The sequence below is a fragment of the Bufo bufo genome, chromosome 5 (genome assembly GCF_905171765.1).
Source record: "Bufo bufo chromosome 5, aBufBuf1.1, whole genome shotgun sequence".
Classification (NCBI taxonomy): domain Eukaryota; kingdom Metazoa; phylum Chordata; class Amphibia; order Anura; family Bufonidae; genus Bufo; species Bufo bufo.
This window is the reverse complement of record NC_053393.1, coordinates 429,182,051-429,196,251: the sequence shown is the minus strand read 5'-3', so window position 1 is coordinate 429,196,251 and position 14,201 is coordinate 429,182,051. Positions and strand designations below refer to the sequence as shown.

The window sequence follows — 14,201 nt, the reverse complement described above, 5'->3', positions numbered from 1 at the left end:
TTATACCCCCCTAAAGACCAGGCCCTTTTTTACAAATCGGCACTACACTACTTTCACCGTTTATTGCTCGGTCATGCAACTTACCACCCAAATGAATTTTACCTCCTTTTCTTCTCACTAATAGAGCTTTCATTTGGTGGTATTTCATTGCTGCTGACATTTTTACTTTTTTTGTTATTAATCGAAATTTAACGATTTTTTTTGCAAAAAAATGACATTTTTCACTTTCAGTTGTAAAATTTTGCAAAAAAAACGAGATCCATATAGAAATTTTGCTCTAAATTTATAGTTCTACATGTCTTTGATAAAAAAAAAATGTTTGGGTAAAAAAAAAATGGTTTGGGTAAAAGTTATAGCGTTTACAAACTATGGTACAAAAATGTGAATTTCCGCTTTTTGAAGCAGCTCTGACTTTCTGAGCACCTGTCATGTTTCCTGAGGTTCTACAATGCCCAGACAGTACAAACACCCCACAAATGACCCCATTTCGGAAAGTACACACCCTAAGGTATTCGCTGATGGGCATAGTGAGTTCATAGAACTTTTTATTTTTTGTCACAAGTTAGCGGAAAATGATGATTTTTTTTTATTTTATTTTTTTTCCTACAAAGTCTCATATTCCACTAACTTGTGACAAAAAATAAAAACTTCTATGAACTCACTATGCCCATCACGAAATACCTTGGGGTCTCTTCTTTCCAAAATGGGGTCACTTGTGGGGTAGTTATACTGCCCTGGCATTCTAGGGGCCCAAATGTGTGGTAAGGAGTTTGAAATCAAATTCTGTAAAAAATGACCTGTGAAATCCGAAAGGTGCTCTTTGGAATATGGGCCCCTTTGCCCACCTAGGCTGCAAAAAAGTGTCACACATCTGGTATCTCTGTATTCAGGAGAAGTTGAGGAATGTGTTTTGGGGTGTCTTTTTACATATACCCATGCTGGGTGAGATAAATATCTTGGTCAAATGCCAACTTTGTATAAAAAAATGGGAAAAGTTGTCTTTTGCCAAGATATTTCTCTCACCCAGCATGGGTATATGTAAAATGACACCCCAAAACACATTCCCCACCTTCTCCTGAGTACGGGGATACCAGATGTGTGACACTTTTTTGCAGCCTAGGTGGGCAAAGGGGCCCATATTCCAAAGAGCACCTTTCGGATTTCACTCGTCATTTTTTACAGAATTTGATTTCAAACTCCTTACCACACATTTGGGCCCCTAGAATGCCAGGGCAGTATAACTACCCCACAAGTGACCCCATTTTGGAAAGAAGAGACCCCAAGGTATTCGCTGATGGGCATAGTGAGTTCATGGAAGTTTTTATTTTTTGTCACAAGTTAGTGGAATATGAGACTTTGTATGAAAAAAAAAAAAAAAAAAAAAAAATCTGCATTTTCCATTAACTTGTGACAAAAAATAAAAGATTCTAGGAACTTGCCATGCCCCTCACGGAATACCTTGGGGTGTCTTCTTTCCAAAATGGGGTCACTTGTGGGGTAGTTATACTGCCCTGGCATTTTCCAGGGGCCCTAATGTGTGGTAAGTAGGTAAATGACCTGTGAAATCCTAAAGGTGCTCTTTGGAATATGGGCCCCTTTGCCCACCTAGGCTGCAAAAAAGTGTCACACATGTGGTATCGCCGTATTCAGGAGAAGTTGGGGAATGTGTTTTGGGGTGTCATTTTACATATACCCTTGCTGGGTGAGAGAAATATCTTGGCAAAAGACAACTTTTCCCATTTTTTTATACAAAGTTGGCATTTGACCAAGATATTTCTCTCACCCAGCATGGGTATATGTAAAACGACACCCCAAAACACATTCCCCAACTTCTCCTGAGTACGGCGATACCAGATGTGTGACACTTTATTGCAGCCTAGATGCGCAAAGGTGCCCAAATTCCTTTTAGGAGGGCATTTTTAGACATTTGGATACCAGACTTCTTCTCACGCTTTGGGGCCCCTAGAATGCCAGGGCAGTATAAATACCCCACATGTGACCCCATTTTGGAAAGAAGACACCCCAAGGTATTCAATGAGGGGCATGGCGAGTTCATAGAAATTTTTTTTTTTTGGCACAAGTTAGCGGAAATTGATATTTTTAATTTTTTTCTCACAAAGTCTCCCGTTCCGCTAACTTGGGACAAAAATTTCAATCTTTCATGGACTCAATATGCCCCTCACGGAATACCTGGGGGTGTCTTCTTTCCGAAATGGGGTCACATGTGGGGTATTTATACTGCCCTGGCATTCTAGGGGCCCTAAAGCGTGAGAAGAAGTCTGGAATATAAATGTCTAAAAATTTTTACGCATTTGGTTTCCGTGAGGGGTATGGTGAGTTCATGTGAGATTTTATTTTTTGACACAAGTTAGTGGAATATGAGACTTTGTAAGAAAAAAAAATAATAATTCCGCTAACTTGGGCCAAAAAAATGTCTGAATGGAGCCTTACAGAGGGGTGATCAATGACAGGGGGGGTGATCAATGACAGGGGGGGTGATCAATGACAGGGGGGTGATCAGGGAGTCTATATGGGGTGATAACCACAGTCATTGATCACGCCCCTGTAAGGCTTCATTCAGACGTCCGTATGCGTTTTGCGGATCCGATCCATCTATCAGTGCATCCGTAAAAATCATGCGGACATCTGAATGGAGCTTTACAGGGGGGTAATCAATGACAGGGGGGTGATCAGGGAGTCTATATGGGGTGATCACCACAGTCATTGATCATGCCCCTGTAAGGCTTCATTCAGACGTCCGGATGCGTTTTGCGGATCCGATCCATCTATCAGTGGATCCGTAAAAATCATGCGGACGTCTGAATGGAGCTTTACAGGGGGGTAATCAATGACAGGAGGGTAATCAATGACAGGGGGGTGATCAGGGAGTCTATATGGGGTGATCACCACAGTCATTGATCACGCCCCTGTAAGGCTTCATTCAGACGTCCGGATGCGTTTTGCGGATCCGATCCATCTATCAGTGCATCCGTAAAAATCATGCGGACATCTGAATGGAGCTTTACAGGGGGGTAATCAATGACAGGGGGGTGATCACCACAGTCATTGATCATGCCCCTGTAAGGCTTCATTCAGACGTCCGGATGCGTTTTGCGGATCCGATCCATCTATCAGTGCATCCGTAAAAATCATGCGGACATCTGAATGGAGCTTTACAGGGGGGTAATCAATGACAGGGGGGTGATCACCACAGTCATTGATCATGCCCCTGTAAGGCTTCATTCAGACGTCCGTATGCGTTTTGCGGATCCGATCCATCTATCAGTGCATCCGTAAAAATCATGCGGACATCTGAATGGAGCTTTACAGGGGGGTGATCAATGACAGGGGTGTGATCAATGACAGGGGTGTAATCAATGACAGGGGGGTGATCAGGGAGTCTATATGGGGTGATCACCACAATCATTGATCATGCCCCTGTAAGGCTTCATTCAGACGTCCGGATGCGTTTTGCGGATCCGATCCATCTATCAGTGGATCCGTAAAAATCATGCGGACGTCTGAATGGAGCTTTACAGGGGGGTGATCAATGACAGGGGGGTGATCAATGACAGGGGGGTGATCAGGGAGTCTATATGGGGTGATCAGGGGCTAATAAGGGGTTAATAAGTGACGGGGGGGGGGTGTAGTGTACTGTAGTGGTGCTTGGTGCTACTTTACTGAGCTACCTGTGTCCTCTGGTGGTCGATCCAAACAAAGGGGACCACCAGAGGACCAGGTAGCAGGTATATTAGACGCTGTTATCAAAACAGCGTCTAATATACCTGTTAGGGGTTAAAAAAACACATCTCCAGCCTGCCAGCGAACGATCGCCGCTGGCAGGCTGGAGATCAACTCTCTTACCTTCCGTTCCTGTGAGCGCGCGCGCCTGTGTGCGCGCGTTCACAGGAAATCTCGGCTCACGCGAGATGACGCCTATTGGCGTTAGCGTAGCCTGGGGGAGCCGCCGCAATGACGCCTTTCGGCGTTACAGTTGCGGGAAGTGGTTAAGTGTTCCCTTTATTTTTTTGAGCAGTGTATATATTATAGTATTTTTCACTCCATAAGATGCACTTTCTCCCCCCCCCCCCCCCCCCATAAGGTGAAAAACCGGTGAATACAGTGCTCCTGCTGCTGGCTTTACTCACTGCTCCCTGGTCTTCTCCGGTAATAAGTGCGCACTATGACCTGACGTCACAGTGCAGTGCTGCAGGAAAAGCAAGCTGGTTATCCCAAGTGGCTGCACCGTCCGGAGCAGGAGAAGTAAATTATTTTTATATTATGTCTGATCTGAGGTGTAATGCAGATTGAGGTCTAATTTGGGGGTCTTATCTGAGGTCTGATGAGGATTGGGGGTCTAATTTAAGGGTATGATGAAGACTGGGGGTCTGATCTGAGGTCTGATAAAGATTGCGGGTCTGATCTGAGGTCTGATAAAAAATATTTTTTTATTTTCCTCTTCTAAAACCCAGATGCATTATAATATATATATATATATATATATATATATATATATATATATATATATATATATATATATATATGAAACAAACAAAATGTGCTTTAACTGCAGACTGCCAGCTTTAATTTGAGGGTATTTACATCCAAATCAGGTGAACGGTGTAGGAATTACAACCGTTTGCATATGTGCCTCCCACTTGTTAAGGGACTAAAAGTAATTAGACAGAATAATAATCATAAATCAAACTTTCACTTTTTAATACTTGGTTGCAAATCCTTTGCAGTCGATTACAGCCTGAAGTCTTGAACGCATAGACATCACCAGACGCTGGGTTTCATCCCTGGTGATGCTCTGCCAGGCCTCTACTGCAACTGTCTTCAGTTCCTGCTTGTTCTTGGGGCATGTTCCCTTCAGTTTTGTCTTCAGAAAGTGAAATGCATGCTCAATCGGATTCAGGTCAGGTGATTGACTTGGCCATTGCATAACATTCCACTTCTTTCCCTTAAAAAAACTCTTTGGTTGCTTTTGCAGTATGCTTTGGGTCATTATCCATATGCACTGTGAAGCGCCGTCCAATGAGTTCTGAAGCATTTGGCTGAATATGAGCAGATAATATTGCCCGAAACACTTCATTTATCCTGCTGCTTTTGTCAGCAGTCACATCATCAATAAATACAAGAGAACCAGTTCCATTGGCAGCCATACATGCCCACGCCATGACACTACCACCACCATGCTTCACTGATGAGGTGGTATGCTTAGGATCATGAGCAGTTCCTTTCCTTCTCCATACTCTTCTCTTCCCATCACTCTGGTACAAGTTGATCTTGGTCTCATCTGTCCATAGGATGTTGTTCCAGAACTGTGAAGGCTTTTTTAGATGTCGTTTTACAAAAACTCTAATCCTGCCTTCCTGTTTTTGAGGCTCACCAATGGTTTACATCTTGTGGTGAACCCTCTGTATTCACTCTGGTGAAGTCTTCTCTTGATTGTTGACTTTGACACACATACACCTACGTCCTGGAGAGTGTTCTTGATCTGGCCAACTGTTGTGAAGGGTGTTTTCTTTACCAGGGAAAGAATTCTTCGGTCATCCACCACAGTTGTTTTCCGTGGTCTTTGGGGTCTTTTGGTGTTGCTGAGCTCACCGGTGCGTTCCTTCTTTTTAAGAATGTTCCAAACAGTTGTTTTGGTCACGGATAGGGCATGAAGAAGCGAGCCTCTAAAAAATGGGCTCAACAATGCGGAGAATCGCATTTGAGGAAAGGAAGGAAAGCCTACGTGGCGAAACACGTGTCGAGGTTGAGGCATTTGGGGATCCATTGTCACCGCGAGCAGCAGCAATATGGGTATGTAATGTGAGACTAATTTTTTGTTTGGACTGACGGAACTATTCAGTGTTTAGCAGTCATTATCCATCAGTTATATTGTCACATAATGCCGCAGTCTGACATCCAATCTGAGTCTTAGATTGAGGAGGGTGTAAGGACATTCTGGATGGTTATGTTAGATGTTTGATGTGACAGGTTATTGTTATTACTATCCATCATTTAGTTCACTGTCACCTGACTCTTTATTATTTTGGCAACTGTGGCTGCTCAAAGTGCAATTCTCCTCAAATGCGATTCTCCGCATTGTTGAGCCCATTTGTTTATGCCCTATCCCTCTTGACTAACAGTGATATTTATTGTTCTATGTTATCCAATAAAAGTATTTATTTTTACATAAACAGCATCCTCGTTTTTTGGTGTTCATTTATGTTTTTTTCTGAGGATTGATGTGTTGCAATTGTGGGTTGTTGTAGGTTTAATTGCTTCACTGATAGTGACAGCTCTTTGGATCTCATCTTGATTCCAAATGCAAATAGCACACTTGAAATAAACTCTGGACCTTTTATCTGCTCATTGTAATTGGGATAATGAGGGAATAACACACACCTGGCCATGGAACAGCTGAGAAGCCAATTGTCCCATTACTTTTGGTTCCTTAACAAGTGGGAGGCACATATGCAAACTGTTGTAATTCCTACACCGTTCACCTGATTTGGATGTAAATACCCTCAAATGAAAGCTGACAGTCTGCAGTTAAATCACATCTTATTTTTTTCATTTCAAATCCATTGTGGTGGTGTATAGATCCTAAAATGTTAGAATTGTGTCGATGTCCCAATATTTATGGACCCGACTGACTGTATATATATATATATATATATATATATATATATATATATATATATATATATATATATATATATATAGTTTTATGAAAAATTACACTGAATCAAAATTGCATGAAGGCGTTTGTGTGTATAAAGTGCTGAGCGGCATTTCTACTTTCAGAAAATAAATGGGTATGGGGGATTAGTATGATTTTTAATTTTGCCATTTAGCTTTTATTTCTACATGTCGAAACTGCAAAAATGTTAATGGCTACTAGAGATACAAAATGTCCAAACACTCCTTGGATAAGAATAGAATAAGAATAAGATAGAATAAGGGTTAAAGAGGTTATCCCGCCGCTAGTTCTGGCACTCCATATGCTAATGAAACAAAGCCAGAACGTTGTACTTGCCACTCTGATGAAGTCTGCGTTGTCTGGGCAGCATCAGAAACCAGTGAAGTTCACTGCCACTTGGAAAATGAGGGCTGGTGGCTGCTCCCATGCCTCAAAAGCATACATGTGCCAGAAGTATAGCCCCCAAAAGCTGAGAAACAGAGGGGCACAAAAAACTAAGTAGGACTCAAAACAAAGGAGGACTGTGCCAATGGAGGGAGGAAGGCGGGCAGCCTTTTTTTAAAGCACTTTCTATGGATTTTATTTTAAAACCCTACATAACATATACGAACACTGGCCTTCCCAATTTAACAACCATCTACTGCTGTATCAAATATTAATCTCTATATTAGGCCTCATGCACACGACCGTTGTGTGCACCCGTGGCCGTTGTTCCGTTTTCCGTGATTTTCTGCGGACCCATTGACTTTCAATGGGTCCGTTGAAAACTCGGAAAATGCACCGTTTGTCATCCGTCTCCGTGATCCATGCATCCTGTCCGTCAAAAAAATATGACCTGTCCTATTTTTTTGACGGACAACGGTTCACGGACCCATTCAAGTCAACGGGTCCGTGAAAAAACACGGATGCTCACAAGATTGGCATCAGTGTCCGTAGGCTACTTTCATACAGACGGATCCGACAGTATATTCTAACACAGAGGTGTTCCCATAGTGATGGGGACGCTTCTAGTTAGAATATACTACGAACTGTGTACATGACTGCCCCCTGCTGCCTGGCAGCCCGCGATCTCTTACAGGGGGCTGTGATCAGCACAATTAACCCCTCAGGTGCTGCACCTAAGGGGTTAATTGTGCGTATCATAGCCCCCTGTAAGAGATCAGGGGCTGCCAGGCAGCAGGGGGCAGACCCCCCCTCCCTCCCCAGTTTTAATTTCATTGGTGACCAGTGCGCCCCCCCCCCTCCCTTTATTGTATTATCATTGGTGGCCAGAATGCGCCCCCCCCTCCCCGGCCCGCCCTCTATTGTTTTAATATCATTGGTGGACTGCAGTAGCGTCCTGGTTGCCATGGTTACCGATCGGAGCCCCAGCGATTAAACTGGGACTCCGATCGGAACTCTCCGCTGCCACCAATGATCGGGCGGGGGCTGGGGGTGGAGGGGAGGCCGCACACTGGCCACCAATGATATTAATACAATAGAGGGGGGGGGGGCGCACACTGGCCACCAATGATAATACAATAGAGGGAGTGAGGGGGGGCCGGGCCGCACACTGGCCACCAATGATATTCAAACTGGGGAGGGAGGGGGGTCTGCCCCCTGCTGCCTGGCAGCACCTGATCTCTTACAGGGGGCTATGATACGCACAATAACCCCTTCAGGTGCGGCACCTGAGGGGTTAATTGTGCTGATCACAGCCCCCTGTAAGAGATCGGGTGCTGCCAGGCAGCAGGGGGCAGTCACGTACACAGTTCTCAGTATATTCTAACTTGAAGCATCCCCATCTCTATGGGAACGCCTCTGTGTTAGAATATACTGTCGGAAATTAGTTTCACGATCTAACTCAAATTCGATGGTATATTCTAACAAAGAGGCGTTCCCATGGTGATGGGGACGCTTCAACTTAAAATATACCATCGGATTGGAGAAAACTACGATCCTATGGTATATTAACTCCTGACTTTACATTGAAAGTCAATGGGGGACGGATCCGTTTGCAATTGCACCATATTGTGTCAATGTCAAACGGATCCGTCCCCATTGACTTGCATTGTAAGTCAGGACGGATCCGTTTGGCTCCGCACGGCCAGGCGGACACCAAAACGACTTTTTTTTCATGTCCGTGGATCCTCCAAAAATCAAGGAAGACCCACGGACGAAAAATCGGTCACGGATCACAACCAACGGAACCCCGTTTTGCGGACCGTGAAAAAATACTGTCGTGTGCATGAGGCCTTAAAGGGGGGTTTACACCGCCTGATTGGCAGATTATCGGGGACGACCATTTCTACCAACGCTCGTTCCTGATTATCTACCCGTTTAAAGGTGCCACAGATCACCCGATGAACGAGCAAAGCGCTCACTCGTCATGTGAAACTATCGTTCATGTGGAAACCTAAATTATTGTTTCTGGGCAGCAGATTGTGCGGTCTACACAGAACTGGGCTGCCCAGAAATAATACTGTGGAGGAGATCGCTGCATGGAAATGTTCTTGTTTTTACAGTAGATTACAGGAAACACAAAGATCAGAGTCTAGTTTCCGTCTATTATAACATACACAATAGGCTCAAGTCAATAAGAAGAAGGAATTCATACCAGGGTCATTGTTTGTAACTTGTAAATTCTTTATTTGTTCTGACGGTTGAAAATTGATTCCTGTTAACCAGGAGTTCAGGTCATAGTAGGCTTCTGGCACTTTATTAAGGATATGTATGAAAAACTCAGCAACTTCTTCTCCTTTACATTGTACCAGATCAATAATCTGACGAACCTGGAAGAGAAGAAATATCTGCCATTTTACATTTCATGTCACTTGGTCCATATGGCTGACATCTATAAAACTGCGTTAAAAAGGGGCTGTCCAGGTTCAGAGCTGTACCCGGACATATCCCCATTTTCACCCAGGTAGCCCCCCTGACTTAAGCAGTTCATGCTCCGATGCTCTCCTTTGACCTCTGCTGAATTGCGCAGGGCAAAGACATTTTGTGGAGTTCCAGTGACACACCGGGCTCTCCTTAGGGCTGCCAGGCGGAGGCTTCTGCCCAGCAGTGAGCACGGTGACGTCACCGGCACTGATGGGCCGCCCAGGCCATCAGAGCCAGTGACGTCAGCGAACACACTGCTGGGCGGAAGCCATCGTCCAGCAGTGTGTTGTAGTAGATAAAAGAGCCCTTGCCCTGCGCAGGGCAAGGGAGAGCATCGGAGCATCAACTGCTCGAATGCTCAAGTCAGGGGGGCTGCCTTGGTGAAATTATGTGTATGTCCAGGTTCAGCGCTGAACCTGGACAACCCCTTTAAGGAAAAGAAGTGTATGATACACTAACTCAAATATCTAGGCTACTACAGGTTTTATTAATAAAAAAACAGATGGACAAGGCAAGCTATGCATCTCCTAAGGCAATACTGCAGCCTGTACTGTTTCCAATACCACATACATTTTGTTGTCTATAGCCCTCTTCTGGAAGACAATCTAATGTGATCACATAATCATATTGACTACACGTTACATGAAATCATTGCCTGCCATTGTGACTTAAAATCATAACTTCAGATTAAGAAGTGAAGGAGGACATTGTCACTGGTGACACAGGAAAAGTCAAGAATAGGTAACATTTTTTTCTTTTTAGGCTACTTTCACACTGGCGTTTTGGCTTTCCGTTTGTGAGATCCGTTCAGGGCTCTCACAAGCGGTCCAAAACGGATCAGTTTTGCCCTAATGCATTCTGAATGGAAAAGGATCCGCTCAGAGTGCATCAGTTTGCCTCCGATCAGTCTCCATTCTGCTCTGGAAGCGGACACCAAAACGCTGCCTGCCGTGTTTTGCTGTCTGCTTGACGATGCGGAGCCAAACAGATCTGTCCTGGCACACAATGTGAGTCAATGGGGACGGATCCGTTTTCTCTGACACAATAGAAAATGGATCCGTCTCTCATTGACTTTCAATGGAGTTCATGACGGATCCGTGTTGGCTAAGTTACAGATAATACAAACGGATCCGCTCAAAACGCGAGTGTGAAAAAAGCCTTAGGTCATTTAAAGAATCTATTTTTACAAAATAGGTTAAAAAAAAGGAATCTTCCTTCAAGGTAAATTCTATCTAAATTTATTTAGACTGAAATGAATGACCTCCCTTGCAAATGTTATAAGGAATTTCCAGTGACAGAAATTAAAAAGCAATCATTTTGGGAACATAAATAAAAGTAATAAAGAAGCAAAAATTCCCTTAATTTGTAGAAACACTGATGTACCTAACCTATGCCTACTAATGATGTCATATTCTAAAATATCTGCAGGTCACATTAATTAAAGGGGTATTCCAGTTTGATTAAGATCCTCTCTCCGCAGTATAGGGAATAATCTATTAGATCGAGAACGGGAGCCCTGTACCGACTACAGCCCCCCTGAAATGACCGGCACTGCCGGTTGGGCATGCGTGCGGCTGCCCCATTAATTTCTATGGGAATTTCCAGAGATAGCTAAGCGCTGTCTCCCGAATTCCCGTAGAAATTAAAGGAGCAGCTACGCGCATATGGGAATGGCTGCTCCTTACATTTCAGGGGGGGGGGTATGGGGCCCCCGTTCTCATGATTGTGGGGATCCCTGCAGTAGGACACCCACCGATCTAATAGTTTTTACATGAGTGGGACTTGCCTTGTCTGCTGTTGTTGAATAATTCTGAACAATTTCTGATTCTTCGGTGGAACAATATCCATGGTCGACCAAATTCTCAAGTAAGCACTCTGTGTTTCTTATCAGATTGACCAATGTTTCCCGGTTCGTTGTAATTAACCAAACATAAGACTGTTGTCCGGGCTGCTGTAGTTCCATTGTCCTGCAGTGAGTTCACCGAAGACTTCTTGAGACACGTTCAGTCATGAACTACAATAAATAATAGTATAAATCTAAAAATGTACCGATAAGAAAAAAGGCAGCATTTAAATTACAGGGTATTACGGCGAAAAATACAAACCAAGAATACACGGACAAGAAAGTTTAACCCCATCAAGCGACAGCCAGTTTGGACCAAATGCCAGAGCCCCATTTTTCAAATCTGACATCAGTTTATCTGGTAATAGCTTTGGAACGCTTTAACTTATAAAAAAGCCATTCTTGACTGTTTTCTCATGACACATCATACTTCATGTTAGTAGCGAATTTGAGTTGATATGTTTTACCTTTTATGCATAAAAAAAATTATATTTGGAAACATTTGCCATTTTTTTAAATTAGAATTTCTCTGCTTTTAGGAAGGATAGTGATACTTCATTAAATAGTTATTACTTTACATTCCCCATATGTCTACTTCATGTTGGCATCATTTTGTAAATGTCATTTTATTTTTTCAGAAAGTTAAAAGGCTTAGAAGCAAATATTTACATTTTGAAGAAAATTTCCCAAACCCACTTTTTTCAGTTATGGAGTCACTTTGTGTGGCTTACAGAAACTGCCCATAAATAACCCCATTTTAGAAACTACACCCCTCAAGTTATTCAAAACTGATTTTACAACCTTTATTAACCCTTTAGGTGTTCCACAATAATTAAAGCAAAATGGAGGGGAAATTTTTAAATACATTTTTTTTTGCGCAGAATTTTCATTTAAATACATTTTTTCTGTAAAACATCAAGGGTTGACAGCCAAACAAAACTCAACATTTATTACCCTGATTCTGCAGTTTACAGAAACACCCCATATGTGGTCGTAATCTGCTGTATGGGCAAAGGGCAGGGCACAGAAGGAAAGGCGCACCATATTGTTAGGCTACTTTCACACTTGCGTTCTGAGCGGATCCGTCTGCTGTCTGCACAGACGGATCCGCTCCTATAATGCAAACGATGGTATCCGTTCAGAACAGATCCGTCTGCATTATAGTTTAAAAAAAATTCTAAGTGTGAAAGTAGCTTCAGACGGATCCATCCAGACTTTACATTGAAAGTCAATGGGGGACGGATCCGTTTGAAAATTGCGCCATATTGTGTCATCTTCAAGCGGATCCGTCCCCATTGACTTACATTGTAAGTCTGGATGGATCCGCTTGCCTCCGCACAGCCAGGCGGACACCCGAACGCTGCAAGCAGCGTTCAGGTGTCCGCTTGCTGAGCGGAGCGGAGGCTGAACGCTGCCAGACTGATGCATTCTGAGCGGATCCGCGTCCACTCAGAATGCATTGGGGCCGTACGGATGCATTCGGGGCCGCTTGTGAGAGCCTTCAAACGGAGCTCACAAGCGGACACCCGAACGCAGGTGTGAAAGTAGCCTTAACAGGGCAGATTTTGCTGGAATGGTTTTCAGGTGCCATGTCACATTTGAAGAGATCCTGAGGAACTCCTACAAAGTAAACCCCAAAAAGTTACCCCATTTTGGAAACTACCCCCCTCAAGAAATAAATCTAGTGGTGACCCAACAAGCATTTCATAGAATTTAGAAACAAATGGCTGTGAAAATGAAAATGTAACTTATATTTCAAATATAAAGTTGCTTTAGCCCATACTTTTTCATTTTCACAAGAGGTAACAGGAGAAAATACACCCCACAATTTGTTATGCATTTTTCCTGAATATGCAACACCATATATGTGGTTGTAAACCGCTGTTTGGGGGCACAGCAGCATTCAGAAGGGAAGGAGCAGCATCAGGATTTTCTAACATGTAATTTGCTGACATTTTTTACGGCCCATAACATTTTTATTTTTTCACCAATGTAGCTGTGTAGGGGCTTATTTTTTTGGCGGAACAGGCTGTAGTTTTTATTGGTATCATTTTTGGGTACTTATGTCTTTTTTTATCTCTTTTTATAACATTTTTTGTGAAGTTGAAGTGGGCAAAAATGGCAATTCTGTCAGTGTTTTTTTATTTTTAATAGGGTTTCTCTTGCAGTAAATATTATGTGATTTTATTCTGTGGGTTGATATGGTTATGGGGATACCAAATTTATATTGTTTTTTAATGTTTTACTACTTTTTCAACATAAAATCCCTTTTGTGTTAAAAGTAAATGATATTTTACATCGCCATATACTAAAGTCTATAACATTTTTATTTTTTCACCAATGTAGATGTGTAGGGGCTTGTTTTTTGCGGGACAAGCTGTAGATTTTATTGGTATCATTCTGGGGTACATACGACTTTTTGATCACTTGTTATTTTTTTTTTTGTGGAGGTGTGGTGACAAAAACAGCAATTCTGTCTGTTTTTAACAATTTTTTAACGGAGTTCACTGCACGGGATTGGTAACATGATACTTTAATAGATCAGGTCATTACGGACGCCGCCAATTATGTGCATTTTTTATTTATTTTTTATTTTGTAATGACTTATAAATGAGCGGATATGGGAAAAGACAATTTTCATTTACCTTTTTATTTTATAATTAATTTATTTTGTATTTTTTTTTTCACTTTTTTAGTTTTTTTATCAAGACCCAGTTGGATCTTGAAGTTCCAGTGGGCCTGATGGCTATACAGCGCAATCTATTGCAATGCACTCTATTGTCAGTGTTACACTTA

The 14,201-nt window shown here is 42.7% G+C and overlaps 1 protein-coding gene across 5 annotated transcripts in view; it reads right to left on the bottom strand.

Moving 5' to 3' along the window:
- Nucleotides 1–14,201, bottom strand: part of LOC121002129 (nucleotide-binding oligomerization domain-containing protein 1-like) — a 111,397-nt gene that overhangs the window by 45,677 nt on the left and 51,519 nt on the right. For all 5 annotated transcript variants that reach the window (XM_040433458.1, XM_040433456.1, XM_040433457.1 and 2 more), the window contains 2 exons: nt 11,349–11,576; nt 9,294–9,468 (listed from right to left, as the gene is read on the bottom strand). In XM_040433458.1, coding sequence (XP_040289392.1) covers nt 9,294–9,468; nt 11,349–11,525 — 352 coding nt within the window. In that variant the 5' untranslated portion in view covers nt 11,526–11,576. The remainder of the gene's footprint in view (nt 1–9,293; nt 9,469–11,348; nt 11,577–14,201) is intronic.